General features: G+C 35.0%; 1 protein-coding gene across 1 annotated transcript in view; it reads right to left on the reverse strand.

Annotated features, from left to right (window-relative positions):
- Stag1 (stromal antigen 1) overlaps positions 1–25512 on the reverse strand; it is a 476250-nt gene that overhangs the window by 179253 nt on the left and 271485 nt on the right. The window contains exons 7-9 of the mRNA XM_004664349.2: positions 19921–20125; positions 5719–5870; positions 1085–1158 (exon numbers count right to left, since the gene is read on the reverse strand). Coding sequence (XP_004664406.1) covers positions 1085–1158; positions 5719–5870; positions 19921–20125 — 431 coding nt within the window. The remainder of the gene's footprint in view (positions 1–1084; positions 1159–5718; positions 5871–19920; positions 20126–25512) is intronic.

Below are 25512 nucleotides of genomic sequence, written 5' to 3' on the forward strand. Positions count from 1 at the left end.
GCAACCTTTAAGAATGAAGGGTATAGTCATCATCCTGTTCAACGCGGTGGTTTAAGTATGAATGTCTAACTCATAAGATTTTGCATTAAAATGTCTTGCTTGTTTTACTTAACTTGTATTCTTCCTAAAGTTGTGGTATAAAAGAAAGACTGGATAGCATATATGTAAGTACTTGGCAGATTTTAAAAGATAAGAATGTCAATGATTAATTATAATACTGCAGTTTATTACAAGAAGATGGAAAGGTTCAAGAATACATACTCGAACTAGTACTCAGTTTTATTTGAAAACCTCTTTTCATACTGGATAAAATATTTGCTCTATTAATGTAAAATATCAAAATCATTCATAGACATACATATTTACATGCACACACAAATGATTTCATTGTTTTAACACACTCCACTTATTAATTTACCAACTATACTTTCAAATGTCTCTGAAAATAGTAATCTATTTATGTACCTGTCACATGTAATGAGATTCCACATGTATATGATTCAGAAAAGGCATGTTTCTAGTTACACAGTATTTAAGATTTTTCAGACTTCATAGACAAAACAAGTTCACTTTCAATGGAATATGACAAAAAATCCTTTACTAATACCATCTTCTCTCATGATTATAGTTAAAAGTTAACAAAAGTGATGATATACCCCTTGTAATATGTGTAGGGGGTTCATATTTTTGGTCAACTTTCTTTTTATTTTGGGGGCAGTATTTAACAAAGTAGTGATTAATCTGACCATGCAACAAGTGAGTACCAGTGTAAAAAATAGAGCATTTAATTTTTTTCCAATGTGAAGATAATCAATAATATTTTATTATGACCATATTAATTTAATAATCATAGGAACTAGTATTTCATAGCACATATGCTCCCTCTAATAGGAGCAAATGTTCTGACCTTGGTAGTAATGATAAAGTTTCCTCAAAACATTTATTTAGGATTTATAGACAAAACTATTTTCAATAAAAGAAAACAAATTAGGAGAGTTTTTTTTAAAGCTTTATAACCAATGTGTGCACAAGTAAGCAACAATTTTTTAGGTTACAAAATTTCTATGTGGTTAAAATCCCTTACCGGTATCTATGAACAAATATACCCTTAAAAATAGAGTTCATCATATTTTCAATTTCATCTTGATTTTCTTGTAGCTGAAATGAAAAAAAAATAAATGAAAATTGAAATACTAGTGATTTTATAGTGACTGAATAGCTTCAATTATTTTAAATTTCTAGTTATTCTCATTCTGGGTGGTTATCAATCAACTTAGATTATTTTTCAAGATTCACCACATTTATTTGGAAACTCTCACTGCCACTAGACACAGAAATAAGAGTGTGACTAACTGGTTAGTTTTCAGTCTTCATAGTACAATCAGCCTTGGGATTCAACCTAAAATGTCTACATCTCTCCAAGCAGACCCTTAGCTTGGTGTTTTCTACTTTGCTTAGCAGATCATCCTTGAAATGCTACATTTGTCATGACATAAGAAATTTCAGTCCTGCATGGTGGTGCTTGATTTTAACAGCCAACAAGGGAGGCAGAGGTAGGAGGATCACTGTAAGTTTGAAGGCACCCTGAGACTACAAAGTGAATTCCTGGTCAGCATGGGCTGGAGTGAGACCTTCCCTTAAAAAACAAAACAAAACAAAAACAGACAAAAATCCTCCTTCTTCCTTTTTTTGTTTTGTTTTGTTTTTTGTTTTCAAGGTAGAGTCTCACTAGCACAGGCTGACCTGGAATTCACTATGTAGTCTCAGGCTACCCTCGAACTCACAGTTTTCCTCCTACCTCAGCTTCCCAAGTGCTAGAAATAAAGGCAAATGGCACCATGCCCAACTACATTCCTTTTGAGTGGTAAATAAATTCAACCTTTAAGTCTAGGCAGTAATGTTGCCTTAAGTTTGTAGTTTGTGTATTTATTTTTGCTCCACTATTTTGTTGTATTGCTGCATTCTAACACTGATGGCCACCATCCTTTCCTTTTTTTTAAACTCCTCCTTTTTTGGCAACTTGGCCTACTTGTACATGCTACTCTTGTCTTGAGTAAAAGTTTTATACTTGATCTGGGCGTGGTGATGCACACCTTTAATCCCAGCACTCGGGGAGGCAGAGGTAGGAGGATCGCCATGAGTTTGGGCTAGAGGGAGACCCTACAACAAAAAAATAAATATATAAATAAAATAAAAACATAAAAAGCAATGTAATTGGTATGAAATGACATTCAGTATAATATACAGCATGTTAACTTGTCCTGAAGCTTTAAGTGTAATGATATGGTTGTTTTCATTACATAGTGTAATATGCATTTATTTATAAGTCTCAGACCAAAAGCAGTGTATCTCAGCTTACTCTGGACTTAAACTTTTTTGTTTTTACCTCCTCCAAGGAGGGACTCAATCTAACTCAGGCTGACCTGGCATTTACTATGTAATCTCAAACTGACTTCAAACTCAAAAGAAGCCTCCTATCTGCCCTGAGTGCTGGATTAAAGGTGTACATCACCACGCCCAGCAAAGAAGGAAAGAGAATGGGCAGCTCCTCTAGTCACTGTAAAAGAACTCCAGACACATGCACCACTTTGTGCAGGTGGCTTTATGTGGGTGATGGGGAATCAAACTTGAGTCATTAGGCTTTATAAACAAGTGCCTTAACCACTGAACAATCTTTCCAGCCATGAATTTACGCTTGAAACCATAATTCAAACAAATCTTCCTTGTGTTGCTACTCACAAGTGTTCGTCAAAAGATGAAAATTCTGAACAACATACTTGTCAAACATCTAGACAAAAAATTTTTTTAAGCAACTAAGTTTGTGGTCTTTGTTACAATAGTTCTACCAAACTAGTATAGTAAAATTAGTATAGAGTAATATAATATAGTGCAGGTTAGCACAGCATAGCACAGAACTTAAAACTTTTTATAATAATCTCATATGGGGGTGCTAACTGGGATTGTGAAAATTTTGGTAAAGGTAAAAGTCTGAACCTGAAAGACCATAAATTAATTCAGTCAAATGCTATAATAAATTCAAGGAGTTTCTGGCAGTATTTATCTATGTTGTACCACAAAATTTACTGAAGACATTATTCTAAAAGCACAATGTACACACTTTGCAATGTACATGCTATCATACCAAACAACACAATAAACTCTACCAGAAACATATCAGCAGTGTTTTTACTGTGCATACAAAATTTGCTGTATTAATACAAATGTAATTTTAAAAAATGTATCATTTAATTAATTTATTTATTTGAGAGAGAGAGAGAGAGAGAGAGAGAGAGCAGATGGGTGTGCCAGGGCCTCCAGCCACTACAAACTAGTTCCAGACGCACATGCCTTCTTGTGCATCTGGGGCACAAAACATGTTTTAATTATGGAAAACAAATAATAGGGCTGGAGAGATGGCTTAGTAGTTAAGGCTCTTGCCTACAAAGCCAAATAACCCCAGTTCAATTCCCCAGAACCAACGTAAGCCAGATGTATAAGAGGGCATATGTGTCTGGAGCTAATTTGTAGTGGCTGGAGGCCCTGGTGTGCCCATTCTCCTTATCTGCCTCTCTCTCTTTTCTTCTCTCAAATATTTTAAATAAATAAATAAAAATATATTTTTTAAAAACTAATGATTTCCCAGTGTCAGTCCTCAATATTTAAGATTCAAATTAGAATATCTTTGGATAGTATAATGTTTATAATGTTAAAATATTTAATTTAGAGCTGGGCATGGTGGCACATGCCTTTAATCCCAGCACTTGGGAGGCAGAGGTCAGAGGAGTGCCGTGAGTTCGAGGCCACCCTGAGACTCCACAGTGAATTCCAGGTCAGCCTGGGCTAAAATGAGACCCTACCTCAAAAAACCAAAAAATAAATAAATAAATAAAAAATAAACCAAAAAAAAAATATGTATATATGTATGTATGTATATTTAATTCATTCTAACAATATACTGTTGTTTCAGGTGCTGAGTTGTTTCATAAAAATTGTTTAATTAATCTGATTTGGAATTAGGACAGAATTTCCAATACCAAATGGTTGTATTCACATTTCTGCCATCTTATCCTTATGTAGAGGCATTCTCAGCATTAACAATTATAAAATCAAAATAGGGTCAACGATAACACTTAACATGTTCTATGCTCTGCAGTATCAAAGAGTCAAGATTTAACTCTTTATGTACAAATACATAAGTACATACATCTCATTACAACACAAGCTTGATTTTTTTTTTTTTTTTTTTTTTTTTTGGTTTTTCGAGGTAGGGTCTCTCTCTGGCCCAGGCTGACCTGGAATTCACTATGGAGTCTCAGGGTGGCCTTAAACTCATGGCGATCCTCCTACCTCTGCCTCCCGAGTGCTGGGATTAAAGGTGTGCACCACCATGCCCGGCTTTACTGTTTTTAATAAATGGTACAACTAAGTATATAGCAAAGAATCACCTTGAATTTCTTTGTGCGTGTGTGTATGTAGAGGGTAGAGGACAACCTTGGGCATTATTCCTCAAGCATCATCCACTGTTTTTTGAGACAGGATCTCTCAATGACCTAGAACTCACTAGTTGGTTAGATTAGCTTTCTAAAACATCCCAGGAAGCTGCTTGTCTACACCTACTCAGAGCTGAAATTATAAGTGTGCACAATCATATCTAGTGTTTTATTATATTGGTTCTAGGGATAGAACTTGAGTCCTCATGTTTGCAAGGCAAAGATAACCAACTGAGCTATCTCATCAGCCCTTAAAATAGCTTTATGATTTATTATCATTAAATGTTTGATTTATATACCTTATTTTATATGCTGATATACTTAGAATGGTGTAAAATTTTTTCTTAAGTGAAAATGGAAGATAAGCCTTGGTATATGTAGTAACTTAATCATAGCTTTGTTGTATTCCATTGACTGTTATTACTCATTATTAATAAATATATTTAATTGCTTTATGGTATTGTAGTATTGTTCATACAAATCTAAAGTTTTACTTCCAACTAACTAAATAAAAGTGTTTACTATACAAGTGTACACTAAACACATCTGCAAAAATTTTACTGTAAAACAAACTAAGAGCTAGGGTCTACTTCATGGTACAACTGCCAATCATGTCTAGGTCCCTAGATTGGATCCCTAGCACAGGGGTTATGGGGAGGGGAGGACACATACATACACACACACCCTAATCTGATTCACAGGAATTCCTTATATATCAACTAAAATGCAGGCTGTGACTTTCTTCTATAAATACAGTTGTGTTGGCCCCATTTGGGATTTTCATATTCTATAACCTGACAACACCTTTCTGAGTTGCCTAATTCACTGATGACATTTTTTCAAAGACAAATTTGCATAGGATTTCCTCCTGGCAACCAATAAAACTGAAGCCAATCACTGGTGAATATTCCAGTCTTGTTTAAAACTGAGAACACCTAATCTAAATAAACCCAAATTTTATAAATATTTTCATCTTTCCATCCTTTCTCCCTTTCCTTCCTAAGTTTTGACAAGATACCACATGGCTCAAGCCAGCTTCAACTGAGCTTATGATGTAGCCAAGGCTGGTCTTCAATTCCTGATCCTCCTACTTTTACCTCTCAAGTGCTGGATTTATAGGCCTGAACAACAGTTGGCTTTAAAATGTTCTTTTAGAGAGAATAACAACAAAGCAAACTAACTTTTTCTTCATTTCTAAAGCAAGACTGTAAGGTACTGTAAAATTTACCTCTTTGCGTTTCTGAAGTAGTAACTCCAGCCTTTCGTTGGCTCTCTTCCCAATCATCTTATTTCTCTCAGCTTCATACTGTCTCTGTGTATTATCTTGATGTATACTGAGGTTTAAGGCAACATTTACCAAAGCAGTCATCAACTTCATGGCTACAAAATAAAAGAACTTTATAATATTCAGCTACAAAGAAATCTTTATAAGACCACAAATTTCTACAGCAACTGGATGAAGGAAAAACTGTTTTATAACCCAAAAATCATTAGTTATAAAATGGTAATTTATGGAAATGAACTCCTTTTCTAAGTCTGCAACATAACTTCCTCTATTTCAGCACAGAATAACTTAGTTTGTTAATATTACCTCCTTGAACACAGTCTTACCAAAACCAGTAGCAGACAAAATTTAGGTTGCATGTTAACGATCTCTTTCTTTCTCTTAGCCCTTAACTATACATACCTTTGTGAAGAAGATATGTTAATTAAGCTTGATCTCTCATTGAATCACTAAGTCTATATGTACAAATGTGTAATACCTTACTTAGATGAGTCAAAAGTATATTAAATTATTTATAATCAATTAATGATCTTTATCTATCAGTGATGTTTTCCTTTCATTGCTCAACTCAGTAAGTAGCACAATTTCAACCTAGAAAAACACACTGATCTAACCAAACTCAGACCTTATTAGAAATTTATTGAGACTTTCCAACTATCTTATCTTCCTCAAAAACACTGCTTATCTACTTTTAAATATCCCCATGTATTTGTAAATCTTAGTATTTCCAAACTTTTATATTATCTGTTTAAAATGTATGAAATAAATCTTAATTTTTTATTTGTCTAGTCAAATGTATTTTTAATGGGAAATAGTTGTTTAAAAAAAATAAGAGACTTTGTGTGGTATGTTATTAAAAAGTCAGAACTGTAGAAAAAAATCATATCTACAAATATATCTAGGTACTAAAAAAGTAGATTTTGGAAAATTTTGATGATTTCCTTTTAATTTACATGTAAATATAAACATATACATAATGATATATCTATCTGCTAACACATTCCTTATTTTTACTGTGAAACTCTTATGTTTAGGCCCAGTCCGTGTTACCAATAATTGTAACTGCATATTAAATAAATTTTGGAAACTAAATGTATTTTAGTGATCATTCAGAAATGCATTCAATAAAAGCCTTCCACTTCTAAAATACAATACTTATACTGCACAACAGTAGACACCAAGACATATTCTTATTTCAAAATATAGACCAGTGCTTTTATAGTTTTATGTACTCTAAGTAGAATATGTGACCATACAATAATGTTAACAAGTTCTTTTAAAATAATTTCAATAAGAAAGATTCAAAAGTAAGAGGTATCTGGGACATTCAAGGCTGCCCAGGTGAGAAATATTATATTGGTTTATCAGCACTTGTTTAAGCACAAAAAGCATTACATAACAGAGTGTGTAGTTCATGAGAAACTTCCACAAACAAAATGACTACAAGATGAAGGAGTTGGAAGGTATTATAATTAACACTGATTGCAGCCGAAATTCACCAGAAGATGATGAAGCACAGCTCTTCCTTGATTTGCTACCAGATATACAACTACTAGTAAACCCAGATTTCAAGTTCTGACATTATGTAATGACCACTGTCCCAGCTTATATATATATCAGCAACAAAATAACCAAAATGCTAAAACACATGAAAATTGTCAAAAGACCAATATATTCAGGAAATTATGAGTACTTGTTCTCCAAGGTGAAGTATTTCTTAATCCATACTATTAAGGCTTACTAAAATTCTTACTTAGTGAACACTAAGATAGACATACTGTGGACTGACTTCTGCTTTCATGTGACAAACACAACATGGGAATTATGATGTTTTATTGAGCAAACTGAAAATGAGTGACTCCTACATATACAAATCATAGTTATACTAGAATTACATATGAAAAAATTTTTACATTTTATTCTGTAGAAATTCAGCTTTCAATATGTGAAATGGGTTTTAAGTATCTTCTTGTCAAGGAGAATGCTTCCATTACCTTTTACTTTTATTTTTTTTCCACTTTGAGGCAGAGTTGACTACCCCAGGCTGACCTGGAATTCACCATGTAGTCTCAGGCTGGCCTTGAACGCACAGCAATCCTCCTATCTTTCACTTTTTAACATTTTTTTCACATTTTAAATGTTGCTATAGAATACTGTTGTCCTATCGAGTATAGCTGTCCCACACAGTACTATTCAGGTATATGGACTGCAAATATGCTGACTACAAAAATTAAGTTATATTATAAGAAAAAGTTTATTGTTTCTTGGCCTTTTGGGTAAGGTTAAGCATATAATTAAAAAGTTGACAATACTTAAGACATTTTTATCCATTCTGATAATAATTTTCTATCTGCTGAATGTCACAATAAAGCAAAGCTAATTAATATATACTGCATTTTTTGAAATTCATTTTACTGTATTTTATACAAGTAGTAGGTAGTAACAAATCGCTAACTGAAAACGCTTTCTGAGCACAATTCAAGAAATGCTTATGTAGTGCTTCTTCAAGTAACTATCAATACAATACACACAGTGTACCATCCTATTTCTGGAAACACAAAAGTGAATCACACATATTTTACATTGCACTAAGAAGAAAACAAATGAATAGATAGATATGCTATGGTTGGGAAGTTGACTATCCACTGAAAAGGCCTAGGTGAGTGCAGCTTTGTCTCTAGGGCAACGCTGATGGGAGATGGTAAGGAATTGGTGAGTCATGGCCATTGGTAGCATGCTATAAAAGGTGACTGGGGAACCCAGCCTCTTTCTCTTTTTTTCCTTAGCTTGTCGTCTAAACTGTTTTGCTCTGCCGTGTGCTTCTCTCATGATATGCTTGCTACACACCACAAGCCTGAACTCACAGAACCAATTGTTTATAAACAGCAACCTACAAAACTGTGAGCCAAGTAACCTTTATAAATTTTATAAACTGATTACCTCAAGAATTTTGTAATGGTAATATAAAACTGACTAATGGAAAATTACTGCTGAGATGTTGCTACAAGACTTGACGACTGGTAAAGCATTTGGGACTGATTTGCAGAAAATGTTTGGAAAAATATTGTGGGGCCAGCTAGAGAGATGATAGAATGTTGTAAGTAATGTTTAATAGGCAATTCTAGCACAAAATGCTAATAAAAGTGGCTTAAATACTAACAGCTATGGTGATAAAAGTTTCAGGTGCATGCTGGAGAGATGGATTAGTAGTTCAGATGCTTGCCTGTGAAGCCTAAGGACTCATGTATGAAGCCAGACACACAAAGGTGAGGCAAGTGGAAGGTCGCACCTGCCCATCAGGTGTTACAAGCATCTGGAGTTCAACTGCAATGGATGAGGCCCTAGTGTACCAATTCTCTCTCTCTCTCTAAACTAATTTTTTTTAAAGTTTCAGGTGGAAATACAGAATTTATCAGGAACTGAATTAGAAGCTACCTTTGACTATGGCAAACAATCTGGGTGTATTTTATCTGTGCTCTAAGATTCTATAGCAGATCAAATTTAAAGGTCATGGAGTAGTGTATATGGTGGTGGAAATTTTAAGGTAGCTCAGCATTCAGGCAGAGGCATAGGTACTACTTGCTACTTTCAGAAAAAATGTACAGGTTAAACCAGGACCAAAACAAAAGGGAGGAAAGGTCTGAAGGATTAGCAATTTGGTTGGGCAAGAAGTGTAAAAAAAGGTGCTGTCAAGGAGGTGCAGTTTACTAGTATGCTGGCTAATAAGTCAAGAGCTTTAGACCAGGACATAGTACCTCTGTAATCAGTAAGGCCATGACAGGCTCAGAGATGTAGAAATGGAAATTTCTTTCAAAGACACTCCATGGATAAAGCCTTTGGAAGAAAAAAAGCTCTGGGATGCTCTGCTTACCTAAGACAGTCCAAGGAACTAATTTCCTTGGATTCACTTGCCTTTGTTAACTGACAAGGTACTTTACCAAATGCTAAAGCCATTGTCTACTAGGTCCAGGCATAGCTGGCACTGGCACAGATTTACCTTTTACATTTAACACTGGTTTTGTATGAATGTGTAATGCCAGACTTACAAGATCACAAAGGATTAAACTGGTATTTCAAAGGAAAACATACATGGGAATCCAACAGTATGTTGTAGGTAGGGTCAGAGTCCCTGCAAGCAGCACAGGACAGACTGAAGCATGGGGATGATTACAGTGAAGCAGCTTTAATGGAGAGCCCTAGAAAGTACACATCTGCCAATGGAAGCTGCAGGCAACATACCAGGTAAACACAAAGAGTGGTCATGTGAGCTACAACTACCAAGTTTACCCAGGTCAGCAAGCACCCACAATCCACTACAGCACGTTCTAGAAGATGAGCATGGAGCTTTATGATTCAATGAATGCTCAGATATGTATGGGTGTTAGGTGCTTATTTCTCCTTTCTATTCCCTTATTCTTTTCTTCCTTGTTTATTTTTTGTTTGAGGCAGGTTCTCACTCTAGCTTAGGCTGGCCTCAAACTCACAGCAATCCTCTTACCTCAGTCTCCCAAGTTCTGGAATTAAACGTAAGAGCCCCTATGTCCATTATGTCCTTCTTTTGGAATAGGGATGCTTATCCTGCCCACCATAATATCTTAGAAGTACATAAATCTGTTACTTTGTTTTAGTGATAATATTTCTTCTAGGCCTCACATTACTAATACATGTCATGGAGCCGGGCATGGTGGTGCACATCTTTAATCCCAGCACTTGGGAGGCAGAGGTAGGAGGATCACTGTGAGTTCAAAGCCATCCTGAGACCACATAATGAATTCCAGGTCAGCCTGGACTAGAAGGCCTTGAAAAATAAAACCAAACTAATAAATGTGATGGAGCAGAAAATGTTGTGGTGACCTACAGAATATGTGGGTCCAACGATCTGACAACAAAATAAAGTAAAAGTAATAGTTAAGTCTATGGTGACTTTAATGAGTCTGTTGATACTCCAGCCCTGAGGACTGTCAACAGAACCCTCATCTAAGATTCAAGTCACTGGTTCCTCCTGACCTTCAACTAGGGGTTGGCTGGTAGAATATGTAAGTGGTGGAAAGCTGACTGGGATGGGAATTCCAATAGTTCCTGGAGAGACATCAAGAATCCTGTACGCACGCCTTTAATCCCAGCACTTGTGAGGCGGAGGTAGAATCGCCATGAGTTCAAAGCCACCCTGAGACTATAGAGTGAATTTCAGGTCAGCCTGGACTAGAGTGAAACCCTACCTCGAAAAACCAAGAAAAAAATAAAAGAATCTTGTAAACATCCTCAATAAACTCATTTATTTACCAAGATGATTGGGTGGAATATTCTTTGGTCTGTTGTTGGAGTGAATAGATATTTGAAGTTTATTCATGAAAAGTCACACAACCCAAACTACCAGGCTTTGCAAGTTATCTTTAAGAGCTGAGAAACCTCTTCAGCCCAACAATGAACCTTTTCATCACTATCCAACCATTTGCATTTGTATTTCTCTAAACCTATAACTAAAATAAGTTTGGGAATTTACATATATATTTAGTGATACTATATTCTATAAACAATCATTGCACATGCTAAAATTATTTTTTGTTTGTTTGAGACAAAGTCTTAGTATGTTTGTCATGCTGCCCTCAAATTTGTGGGCTCCAACAACATTCTCACTTCAACCTCCTGAGTAGCTGGGACCATATCCTATAAAACAGTCCACATGTAGCAAATAAAAATGTTTGGGAACAGGACAAATTAGATACGTGAGGATGTTGATAATAATTAAGTTATACACTGCATATGTAAAAAGAGGGGTTATGACAAACTTCTACTTTATAAATGATGAAAGGTTTAACCAATCTCTCTGTCTCTTATCTCAAGCAACGTAGCAAAGAGAAAATGGTCTGCATTTTCAACGAATCCAGAAAATAAATTCAACCTAGAACCACATATAAAAACATACAAATAGTGGAAGGGCGGGCACGATCATTCACAGCAAGCCAAGGGGTAGAAAAGGCATGAGAATATCAAAGTGAAAATGATTTTGCTCTGAAGAACCCCTAAACAATCAGGAATTAGAACTGACCAAAAAAGATGGAGAGAGACATGGAAATGAAAATCTAATAAAGGAAATCTAGTTAAGGAAGTAATTAAAACCTCAAATCCCCACTAAATCTTGGCAGTCAGACAATTGCTTTGCTGTACACTCATTTGGAAAATGCAATTATTCCTTAAAGAAAATAGACTTAGGAATCATTAAAATATGTGAATATACATTTATCCATTTGCATGTATGGAATCACATGTGGGAATATATGTGCTTCACATGTATGTGCACACACACAGGTACAGAATACTCTGAATACTTCTTCAGCTTATCCAACTAATAAAATGGCATACAAGCCATTATTTCAGATTTTTCTGCACCTGAGTTGAACTTCTCTAAACAAACATGAAGTTCTCTGTGAAAATACTAGGTGACCAATGCACTATGCTACAATGATGGCCAATCATTCTGAAATCCAGAACCACTACCCTACTATACAAGGCGCACAGGTTCTACACACAAGTGCATGTGCACATGTGCACGCACACACACACAATGGTGGCATCTGTCCTGTTTATGTGTATGCAAGTGCACATGTGGAGGCAAGAAGTCAATGTTGGGTGTCTCCCTCTCTTGCATTCCATTTTCTTTGCAGGGTTTCTCACTAAAACCAGAGTTCACTGATTTGGCTAGTCTAACTAGCTAGCTTGTCTTAGTAACCAGCCAGACTGTTTCACAAGCCCTGGGATTACAGGCATGCACTAACATTTCTGGCATTTATGAAGGTGTCAGGGATCCAAACCAGGGTCCTCATGCTTGCATGGCAACTGATTTTACTTACTGCGCCATCGACCTAGACCCCAGAAACTGGTTTACTGTTTTACTCTTAACAACAATGCCTAGAGTGTCAATGAACAGATACTTAAAGAGAGTCTCTCATATGAAAAACACTGAGAAAACAAAGAACTAGAAGAGATGCATACTGGGAGCAGAAAAAAAAATCAAGGAGATAATTATCACTGAGATAAGAGACATTAGAACAAAAAATTTACAGAATATAGACAAAAGACTGAATTGGATGAAATTGTAGAAACTTTAAGGAATAGTCAAAATTCAGCTTGCTATGTTAAGGAAATAGAAAACTGAACAGAAAATAAAGAAGTGGAACATAAAAAAGAAAAAAAAATCTGTATTGGCTTGGCACTGACATTTTGGAATGGGGACAAAGAAAAATATAGAAGTTTCCAAAAACAAGAAATAGGAGCCAGAGATTAAAACAGCAATGTCAATCTTATCAACAACCTGGAAGCCAAAAACAAACTCTAAAGAAAATAAATTTTAACAATAAAATATATCCCAAAGGATGAGGACAGTGCTTTGCAATACTAACTTTCACACAAAGTGGTCACAATACTCATGACCTCACAACTGTTAACATGTAAGACCTACTTAAAAGGGAGAAAAGAATCATGACATCAAATAGAAGACAGATTAGATAAAAAGAAGGGATTTAATGCAGGGGGCACAGACACTGAGTCTAAGAAAAAAAAGGTCATCTATTAAAATAAGTATAAGATACATAATCTACATGAAGTGATTTTAAAAAATCATGGTTTGTTTTTAAAAACATGGAGTTGGGAAGATGGCTAAGCAGTTAAAGGCATTTGTTTACAAAGTCTCAGAGCCTGGGTTCAATTCTCAAGCCACACACAGAAGCCTGATGCAAATCTGGTGTTTGTCTGCAGCAGCAAGAAACTTTGGTACATACATGCACACACATGCACAAACACATATGTGCAAATAATATTTTGAAAAAACTCATGTCATGAAAAGAAAGCTAAGCTGCAGATCAAATGAAAAGGGAGAAGCACTTTAGATGTATAATTAAGATGATGAAATTTGCAGATTTAATCTTCAAATAACACTAAAAGCCCACTACTTACAAAGCCTAGGAAACTGATTAAGAATATTCAATTTAACAAAGACAATATAGGCTTTGAGAATCAAAGGATGAGTAAAACATACTATACTGTTAGTGTTAGCCTTTGTTTGGATTTTATTTCTTTGAGACAGGATCTCAAGCTAGCCAAAGGTTAACCTGGAACTCAATCTGTAGCCTCAAATTGTCCCTCAAATTCATGGTAATCCTTCTACCTCAACCTCCAGAGTACTGGGATTGAAATTATGTGCTATCACTACTGGCATTGTTAGTTTGATAATTTTTGAAATCTTATTTACTTCTTTATTTCTGATTTTCCCATTTGCCATGTTTATTACTAGTTAAAAAAAAAGAGCACATAAATTTTGAATAATAACAACAACGGCAAACATCAGCCCTTAGATCAATACAGAATGACACGAGTTTAGTAAATTCTAGGTACTATTCAACTCTCATAATCTCGTTTTGGAAAGAGGGAACTATCTTTATCTTGTCTATGTTTCATTAGACTAGAGTGAGAGTAGGTAAGATTTAGACTTGTACAAAGTTACATCACAGAGAGAAATATGAATACAAATCATGTACATCCAGAATACATTCTATCAGTGAAATATGGTTTTAAAAACTGACAGCCAAAGAAAAGACACAGCAATTTTACGAGGCAAAATGATTTTTTTTTTAATCTTATGATTCATTTAAAAAGTAACTAAGAATGCACTGGGTATGATGGCACACACCCTTACTCCCAAAACTCTAGAGACCAAGATAGAAGGATCACTGTGAGTTTAAGGCCAGCCTGAGACTACAAAGTGAATTCAAGGAGAGCCTGGGCTAGAGTGAAACCCTACCTGGAAATCTACCCCCTCCCTCTGAATAAAAAAAAAAAAGCAACTAAGAAGGCCAAGTCGTCCCTCAGAGAACAAGTCCAGAGATGCTTTGTGAGAAATGAACTATGTGTAAATATAAAATTAACCACATGTCCATATAAGAATATAAATACTTAATTTTTCAAGAGGTTGAGCTACTTACTGTTAACTCCTGGTAAAGACTGCCCTCATAGTATGCTCCTGACCACATTTTCTAACTGTTCCAAATTTAATTTAGCAAAATTCAGAACAGAATCAATTATTTTATTTTCAATTTCTTTTTTCAGGTAGGGTTTTACTCTAGCCCAGGCTGACCTGGAATTCACTATGTAGTCTCAGGGTGGCCTTGAACTCACAGCAATCCTCCTACCTCTGCCTCCTAAGTGCTGGGATTAAGTGCATGAGCCAACATGCCTGGCAGTATTTTCATTTTTTAAAATTTTATTTATTTATTTATTTGAAAGTGGGGGGAGGGAGAGAAAGAATGGATGCACCAGGGCCTCTGGCCACTGCAAATGAAATCCAGAAGCATTCTCCAACTTGTGCATCTGGCTTACATGGGTCCTGGGGAACTGAACCTGGGTCCTTAGGTTTTGCAATCAAGTGCCTTAACCGCTAAGCCATTTCTCCAGCCAATTATTTTGTTACTGATATCTTAAAATTATTACTATTAATTATCATCATCATCACTATTTTGCCTTTTGACATAGGTTCTTATAAAATCCAGGTTGGCCTTCAACTTCCTACACAGCAGAATCCCTCTCCTGGGTGCTGAGATTATAGACATGTGCCAAATACGGTGTATGTACAGAGTACATGTGGTATGTGTCAGATGCTGTATCTTTCTGCTTTTACTCATTTGCCAGTTTCCAACTTTCCAACCTAGAGATTTTTTTTTTTTTTTTTCCTCAGTCCCCTATCTCCCACAGGACTCTGGTTATATATATGTATGGACATGCCCAGTCATTTAGGTGGGTAATGGCAACTGCAAGGGTGGGGGTGATGTCTCAGGCTAACTAGGGCCTTTAGACTTGCACAAGTGCTCTTACCCACAGGCCCAGTTCTCTGGTACCCAGCTCTATAAATTTTGAACTCCTAATTTTGCTTTAACTAAACACTTGCACCTTAGAAAAGTAGCTAATATTAATCAATTAAAAACAAAAAATTATGTGAGAAAATAGTGAAAAATTAAAAGTTAAAAAATAACATGGTGAAAAAAAAAGTCCACAGCTTATAAAACATTTACATACATTAAAAAGGCCTAAAAATAAGAATACTTTAATTCTGACAAAGATACTTGAAGAGAAATATTATCTTTATAATATCAAACAACACCTGGAAATTTTTCATTACTTTGGGGAAAAATATTCCTAGATTTAGATTTTAAGTGCATTGGAATAATTATGACAAAATGTTTCTTAAATATGCTAAGGCCACAAACTAGGTTCTAATATGTCTAATGGAGATAGCTATTTAGAATAGAAATATAGGTACTGAATTCTAAAGATTAAAAATTAATAAAAACTACACTACAATGTGAAGCTTCTTTATTAAAATAAGTTTAATGAATAGGGCAGAATATTTAAGCAAAGAGAAAAGTAAAGAAAATATGTAGGTGATAAATGTCTGCTTAATAAAAACTATTCCAAAAAGATTTTATCTTGAATGGAAAAATAAGAATATGTATTACTTTGAAATACACAGACCTGAAGCACTATATAATGCTGACAACTGCACATTTATTACATTTTAATAAAAAGTAGTAAAATTATGAAATTAAATGTACTACATAAGTAATGAACACAGTAGCATGTCTGGATTTCTAGAAAACAGAGTTCTCTTGATGTAGTTTTAGGAAGCGATGGAAATGATAACATCTGCACCCTACAAGAAAACTAACCTGATCACCTCTCTTCTCAGCTAAGATATAAGCAATGTCAAGGAGCATTTTAGTCCAATGCCGACAATTATATCTGCCCATGACTGCCTTGTAACTGTCCATACACAGTCTCTGAAGCAAAGGATTAAATGTTCCTGCCCATTTTATCTAGTCCCCAAGATTTGTCCTGCAAAGTGAATAAAAATGATTATCTTTTTTTTTTTTCTTTTTTTTGGTTTTTCGAGGTAGGGTCTCACTCTGGTCCAGGCTGACCTGGAATTAACTCTGTCATCTCAGGGTGGCCTTGAACTCATGGCAATCCTTCTACCTCTGCCTCCCGAGTGCTGGGATTAAAGGCATGCGCCACCACACCCGGCTAAAAATGATTATCTTTAATCTATGCCTCACATACATGCCATTACAAAAAAAGAATGGGGCAAAAAAATGAGAAGACAATATTCCTTCAAAAGGTGGATAATTAGAATTAACTAGAATTAAATTCTGAGGAAACCCTTTGTTGAAGAGTAGGTGACCACAGACCTGACATTTTATATAACTGATCTTTGGAAGAGATAAACATTTGGTAAACACACATGGCAATTACAATAATATTTTGAAGAAAAATTATGGAATAACTGAAAAATAGTTTCTACTGTTTAAATCAGCATAAATAAAATAATGAACAATTTCTACTTTTAAATAATTAACACAAGGGCAACTAGACTAAGTGATAAGAAACAAAAATTTAAGTAAAAACAAAATGACACTCATCAAGCAATTTTAAAGGCAACATTAACAGGTAAACTGTGATAAGAGACAAGAAAGCTAGAGAGAAAGGGAACTATTTAATTCAAAAATAACAGGAGAAAAGCTATAATGAAAGATATGTAAAATTAGCAGATGCACATGGCTATACAGATGAATATGGAGAAAATAATTTAATACAAACTACTTAATATTAGCCAATGGAAAAGAGAATGAAAGCAGACCCTCATAAGAAAAGCAGTCATAAAAATGCATAGCACAAAGGACAATTGTAAATACGTAGAAATATATTGTGCAGAATATTAAGATGGCGCTTTTGTTTTTGGTACTGGAACTGGATTTAGGGCTTTGTGCATGCTAAGCATGTACTTTACCACTGAATTACATTTCAAATCCCAAGGAAATGTTTCAAGAGAAAAATACTTAACATATTTCTACAATATAGCACTCCTTTTTAATGTATCCTTCAACACAATACATGGCATATATTCAGTCTCTTTTTTTTTTCTTTGTCCCTGAGGTAGGGTCTCACTCTAGTTCAGGCTGACCTGGAATTCACTATGTAGTCCCAGGATGGCCTTGAACTCATGGTGGTCCTCCTACCTCTGCCTTCCTAGTGCTGGAATTAAAGGTGTGTGCCACCACGCCTGGCTTATATTCAGTCTTTTATACCAAAGGCACACTAATTTCAGGAGAGGTATCTTAGCTTTATATAAAGCTCTATGTTACTGTATGCTAATGCACATAAACTAGTTTTTTTTTCCCTTTTATGTAGTACATTATCTTTTCAAAATGCAATCAGCAGAACAGTAAGTGAGGCTAGTCCTCTAAGAACCTGCTGCTGCCTCTTAACTCCTGGCCTTGGGAACTCAGATACAAACTTCTGTATCAATGGAAATTCATTAATTTCTCTGATAGGAACTTTGGCTACTGAGAATCCGAAATTGCTACCTTCATAAAAAGTTGTGCTTTTTATATCACTGAGTTTTTGTGCATGTGACAACCAGGTAAATGAGCATAACTATACACAGGAAGAAGAGAAGGAAATAGAGAACAACCAAACAGGAAAAGCAAAGAATAAAGAATAAATGTAAATAAAGAAGATACTAAAGATCAAGAAACTAGAACAGAATGTACAATTAAAGACAAGTTTTTGAACAGTCAACAGTGTTTTACATTACTTTTATAAAAGTATTTTATTTATTTGTTAAAGAGAGAGAGAGATAGAGAGAAAAGGGTACTTCAGAGTCTCTAGTCAATGTAAACAAACTCCAGACACATGTGCCACCTTGGACATCTGGCTTACGTGGGTATTGGGGAATTGAACCTGGGTCCTTAGGCTTTGCAGGCAAGTGACTTAACAGCTAAGCTATCTCTCCATCCCAGTACTTTTTAAAATATAGGACTGAGTACAAGGTTTTTCCCTTCCTAAAAGTGATAAAGAATACATTCTCAAAACATGCTCAACAGTCTGTACAGAGATCCTTCCAAGAGTAAATTATATTGATAATTTTATATTTAAAAATACACAGTAAAATATCTACCCAGTTTTGCCTAATCATGAGAAAAAGGACACTGTGAAATCAATGACTTTATGTTTTGTTTGAAAACTATCCAAGCCACCAGTATGAAAATTATTTAGAAACTTGTTGAAAAATTCTGGGGGTGAGGCCTAGTAATCTGCTTCAACCGGTATTTTAGGTAATGCTGATGCATGCTAAAGTTTACAAAATAATGGTGTCAAAAAATACTTAAAAACTGAACACAAAATAAAGACAATGAATGAAACAAAGTATACCTTTATTATGATAAATATTAAGATGAATACAGACAAAAAATTATTGCAAATAAATTAGGCTATGACTTAAGAATATTTAAGTGTTCATATCTATATATGTGCATATAAGTACACATTACATAATATGAAAGAAAATTACTCACTTTAGGTAAGCAGAATTAAAATAATGGAAGAAATATAATAATGGTTAAATTATAAAGCTATCTGGTGAAAAATAAGAAATAAAAGAATAACTGGCTGACAACTGATCAAGATAATTCTAAAGTAAAGAAAGTGAAAGTTACAACAGCAATTTGTGTTTCTGCAGATTATTCAGCTAGACTGTTTATCTATATTAGTAATAATGCAGATTTCTGTTATCTTGGGTAAAATAATTGTTTCAATTAAATGACACACACTTACATAGTTTCTATAATAACAATAAATAATAAAACAATATAATTGAATGTAGGAAATATAAACTTGGATTTTCAACTATTTTTTCTTGGATTTATGAACCACATGGCACAAAATCTATTGGCTATAAAATACAAATATAGGAAAGTAAACAGTCTGATAGACATTCATTAGCATTGGCCAGAAATTTCAATTTTTATTTTTAAGGTGTCAAATGCCAATTAGGTATAGTTTATTGGGGTTTGCAATCTTTTGACATTGAGACATAACACTGTTATTGAAAAATGTGTTGGGCCACAAATATAGATGTCTTGGAACACATATGGTCTAGGGACGACAGGTTAGACATGCCTAATTAAGCAGTCATGTATTTTACCATAATAGGCAGAACAAACCATCCAGATAAATGTGGAATTATTATTTTTCAGAACACAGTGACTAAACTATTAAATTTAGCAAATTCAATGAAAAGTAAAGATGTTGGTTACTTACCAGCAAGGGTACTTGTATGCCTAAAAGCTCTGACCTGGGAGTCTGACAAACCAGTCAAAAGAGAGATTACTGTGTCCATCATATATTCATCGTAAATTATGCTATACTGACATTGTCGAATTAGGACTCCAATAAATTCACAAAAGTTGGAACGAAACTTTTTCCACTGAGGGCCAGGCATGGTAAGGGGATAATCACCACTGTCCTAGAAGGTATAAAAAACATATTACATAAGAAGGGATCAGAGTTTTTCTTCTGATATACATAAGAACACTTTATTTCAAAGTAAATGTAAGCTAAAATACAAAGTGTCTTTCATAGATATACTGATTGATTTATCTTTTCTTGATTTAAACTTCCATAAAAAATAATTTATATTCAGAATTATTGTAAAATCTATGTTTAAGCCAGGCGTGGTGGCGCACGCCTTTAATCCCAGCACTTGGGAGGCAGAGGTAGGAGGATCGCCATGAGTTCCAGGACACCCTGAGACTACAGAGTTAATTCCAGGTCAGCCTGGACCACAGTGAGACCCTACCTTGAAAAACCAAAAAAAAAAAAAAAAAAAATCTATGTTTAGTGAAACTAACAAATAACAAAATTTAAACAAGAAAGGGAATCTGCCAGTGAATTTGGACAAAAGCAAGTATGATGCTTCTTATCATAATATTTTTAATAAAAAAAATTTGCAAGGGGGAGGGACGAGACCACAGGAAAGAGTAAACCATACCTGAATAATAGTTAATACAAGAGAGTAACAAAAAAAGGAAGTGTGACAAAAATCAAGAATGGCAGCCATAAATACACACATTTCAATACTAAATTTATTATCAATGGTCTCAATATCCCAACCAAACGACTCCAACCTGAAGACTGAATTAAAAAGTATAATTCTTCTGTTTGTTGCCTCCAAAAAACTCACTTCTCCTTAAAAGCCACACAATACCATAGGGTGAAATGATGTAACATGGCATATGAAGCAAATGGGTCTAGGGAGCAAGCAATTATAATGGTTCTAATATCTGATAGGATAGACTTCAACATTAATAGGGCTGAGGAGATAGCTCAGTGGCTAAAGGAGCTTGCCTGCAAATTAACATTAGTTGTGAGATAAAGAAGGTCACTTTATATTGAATAAAGAACAATCTAACAGGAAGACATTACAATTTTTAAATATATATATACACAAAATATGGGTGTGCCCAATTTCATTAAATAAACACTCTTAAAACATAAAGTCACAGATTTCCCAAAAGGCAAAAGTAGGGGCAAGATCATTACCCTGCTCTCATCAACTAACAGGCTATCTTTGCAAAACAAACAAATAAACAAACAAACAAACCCCAGAAAAGCATGTGGATTAAATGACAGTATAGAGCAAATAGACTTAACACACACCTACTGATCATTCCAACCAAATGCTGTAAACTGCATATTCAAAGAGTAGATGGAACTTTCTCTAACATAGTCCATTTATTAAGATGGAAAGCAAATCTTTTATAAAAACATTTTATTTTTATTTATTTATTTGATAGAGAAAGAGGAAGAGAGAGAGAGAATATGAATATGAATGGGCATGCCAGGGTGTCCAGCCATTGCAAATGAACTCCAGATGTGTGTGTCCCCTTGTACATCTGGCTAATGTGGGTCCTGGGGAATCAAACCTGGGTCCTTTGGCTTTGCAGGCTAATGCCTTAACTGCTAAGTCATCCATCCAGCCCAACACAAAGCAAATCTTAACAAATACAGGAAAACTGAAAAGATTCCTTATACTCTGTCTCATAACAATGGTATTAAATTACAAATCAACAGCAAGAAAGACCATACAACATATAAAAACCCATGGAAATTAAACAATACATTACGGAATGATAATTAAAATACAAAATACCAAAAACAATGAAATATAATGAAGGCATTCCTAAGAGGGAAATTTATAGTAAGAACTTATACTGAAAAATTAGAGAAGTCACCAATAAGTAACTTAATGCTATACTAAGGCCTTGGGAGAAGAGTAGAAGAAAAGCAGAAATGACTAGGCGCAAAGAAATAACAAAAATCAAGCCAGGCGTGGTGGCACACACCTTTAACCCCAGCACTTAAGAGGCAAAGGTAAGAGGATCACTATGAGTTCAAGGCTACATAGTGAGTTCCAGGTCAGCCTGGACTAGAGTGAAACCCTACCTCGAAAACCCAAAAAGTAACAAAAATCAGCCAGAAATTAATGAAACAACCCCCAACCCACCAAGATTGATAAATGTGCAGTATAGGTGAATAAAAAAGAGACACAAATTAATAAAATTAGACATGAAAAGGGTAGTATTACAACAGATTCCAATGAAACTCAGAATGAATTCTAGATATATATGATATACCAAGATTAAAGAAGATGAGATAAACCATTTCAACAGGCCTATAACAAACAATAAGATCAAAGCAGTTATTAAAAAAAAAAAAACCCTCTAGGAGTCGGGTGTGGTGGCGCACACCTTTAGTTCCAGCACTTCGGAGGCAGAGGTAGGAGGATCGCCGTGAGTTTGAGGACACCCTAAGATTACATAGTGAATTCCAGGTCAGCCTCAGCTAGAGTGAGCCCTTACCTCAAAAACAACAACAACAACAAAAACCAACAACAATAACAAACCAAAACCAAACCAAACCAAAACAAAACAAAAAACCTCCAGGGCGAGAAAAATGGCTTAGCCATTAAGGTATATTTGCCTGCAAAGCCTAAGGACCATGGTTGGGATTCCCTAGGACCCATGGAAGCCAGATGCACAAGGGGGTTCATGTGCCTGGAGTTTGTTACAGTGGCTAGAGGCCCTGGAACACCCATTCCCCCTGCCCCGCCTGTATCTTTCTCTCAAACAAATAATAAATAAAAATAAATCTGCAAACTGAAAAAGTCCAGGCCCAGATGGAGTCAATGGTGAATTTTGTCAGGCCTTTACAGAACTAATAGCACTGCATCTCAAACTACTACATAAAACAGAAAAGGAAGGAACAATTATCAAATTCCTTTTATGAGCACAGCAATACTCTAATACCAAAAATGAAGAGATAACAAAAAATGAAAACTATAGAGCAATCTTCCTCATGACCATAAATTCAAATATTCTTAACAAAATACTGGTAACCAGAATATGGAAACATACCCAAAAGATCATTCATCCTAATAAAATGGGTTTTATTCCAGAGATGCAGGGATGGTTCAACATAATCATAACCAACATAATACACCAACCAAATGAACTCAAAGACAGGAATCACATGATCATAACAATAGATGCAGAAAAGGCATTTGACAAAAATCCAACATCCCTTAATGATAAAAGTCCTAAGGAAGCTGGGAACATATTACAATATAATGAAGGCTATTTATGGCAAACCTATAGTATAGGTAAGATTACACTAAATGGGGACAACCTCAAAACATTTCCAGTATAACCAGGAATAAGAAAGACATCGTTGTCGACTTTTCCCATTTTTACTTAATAGTTTTGGAAGTCTTATTGACTGCAATTAGACAAGGACACAAATAAAAGGGATAAAAATAGTAAAGGAAGAAATCAAATTATCATTATTTGCAGATAATATGATTCTGTAAATGAGGGACCCAAAAAACTCTACTAGCAAACTGTCAGAAGTACTCTCAACAAATTAACAGTATACAAAATTAACATAGGTAAATCAGTGACCTGCCTATATACCAATAACAAATGCGCTGAAAATGAAATCAAGATAAATAAACTCATTCACAACTGCCCCTCAAAATGGTATAAACCTAACAAATTGAAGGAACTCTACTATGAAAATTTTGAAACATTCAAGAGAAACTGCAGAAGACATCAAGAAGGGGAATAACATCCTATGTTCACTGATTGGAAGTATCAATATTGTAAAAATGGTCATCTTCCCAAAAGCAATCTACAGATTTAATATAATCACCATCAAAATTATAATGACATTCTTCATGAAAATAGGAAAGCTAATTCCAAAAGTAATTTGGAAACACAAAAACAAAACAAAACCTAAAAACCTTGAATAGGCAAAGCAATTCAGAGCAACAAAAATAAGGGTGACAGTATTACCATATCTGATTTTAAGATATATTACAGAGGGGCAGGAGATGGCTCAGCCTACAGAACCTAAAGATCCAGCTCTAGTATCCATGTAAACACAGATGCACAGTGGTAAATGCTCCTAGAGTTCTTTTGGAGCAACTCAAGGCTCTGGAACAACCCCCCTTTCTCTCTGCTTAAAAATAAATAAAAATCTTTTTAAAATTCAAAATAATATATATTACAGAACTATAATAACAAAACCAGTATGATACTAGCACAAAAACCAGATATGTAGACTAACAGAACAGAATAGAGGATTCCAATGTTAACCCAGGGAGATAGAGCCATCTGATTTTTGACATAAGTACCAAAAATATTCACTGAAAAAAGTCTCTAACAAATGGTGCTGGAAAAACTGGGTATCTTTATGTAGAATGATGAAAATAGATCCTCGACTTCTCCATGTACAAGAATTGACTCCAAATCAATCAGAGTCTGACATCATACTGAAACTGGTAGAGGAAAAGACGGGAAATATTTCAACATAAACTCATAGGCAAAGACATTCTGAATAGAACCCCAGTCATTCAGGAAGTGAATCAACCATTGGGTTGTCATGAAATTATAAAGCTTTTGCAGGACTGGGAGATAGCTCAGAAGTAAAAAGGCATTTGCTTGGAAACCCTGCTAGCCCAGATTTGACCCCCCAGAACCCACATAAAGCCAGATGCACAAAGATACACGTGCATCTAGAGTTTGACCTGGCAAGAGGCCCTAGTGTACCCATTTCCAATCTCTCACTCTCCCTGCTTACAAATAAATAAATAAATAAAATCCTTCTTTAAAAGCTTCTGTACAGCGAAGGACTCTGAATGAAACAAAGAGGCAACCTACATAATAGAAAACCTTTGCTAGCTATGCATCTGATAGAGGATTAATACCAAGGATATACAAAGAATTAAAAAAAAAACCCTAAATATAATAAAATAACTCAAACAAAACACGAGCTATAGAATGAAATAGATAATTTTCAAAAGAAGAATTACAAATGGCCCAAAAACATCTAAAAACATGTATATATAACCTCAGCCATCAATGAAATGGAAATTACAACTACTTAAAAATTCCATTTCAGGGCTGAAGAGATGGCTTAGCGGTTAAGACATTTGCCTGCAAAGCCAAAGAATCCCAGTTTAACTCTCCAGGACCCATGTAATCCAGGTGCACAAGGGGCACATTCATCTGGAGTTCATTTGCAGTGGCTGGAGGCCCTGGCATGCCCATTCTCTGTCTGTCTCTCTCTCCCTCTGCCTCTTTCTTTCTCAAATAAATAAATAAAATATATTTAAAATAAAATAAAATTCCATTTCACTCCTGTCAAGAAATCAAATGCCAATAAATCCTGGTGAGGGTATGGGAAAAGAGGGATCCTTCTCCATTGCTGGTGAGAATGTAAGCTGATACAGACATTGTGGAAATCAATGTGGAGGTTCCTGAAACAGCTAAAAATAGACTTACTATATGACCC

The sequence above is a fragment of the Jaculus jaculus genome, chromosome 17 (genome assembly GCF_020740685.1).
Source record: "Jaculus jaculus isolate mJacJac1 chromosome 17, mJacJac1.mat.Y.cur, whole genome shotgun sequence".
In the NCBI taxonomy this organism is placed as follows: domain Eukaryota; kingdom Metazoa; phylum Chordata; class Mammalia; order Rodentia; family Dipodidae; genus Jaculus; species Jaculus jaculus.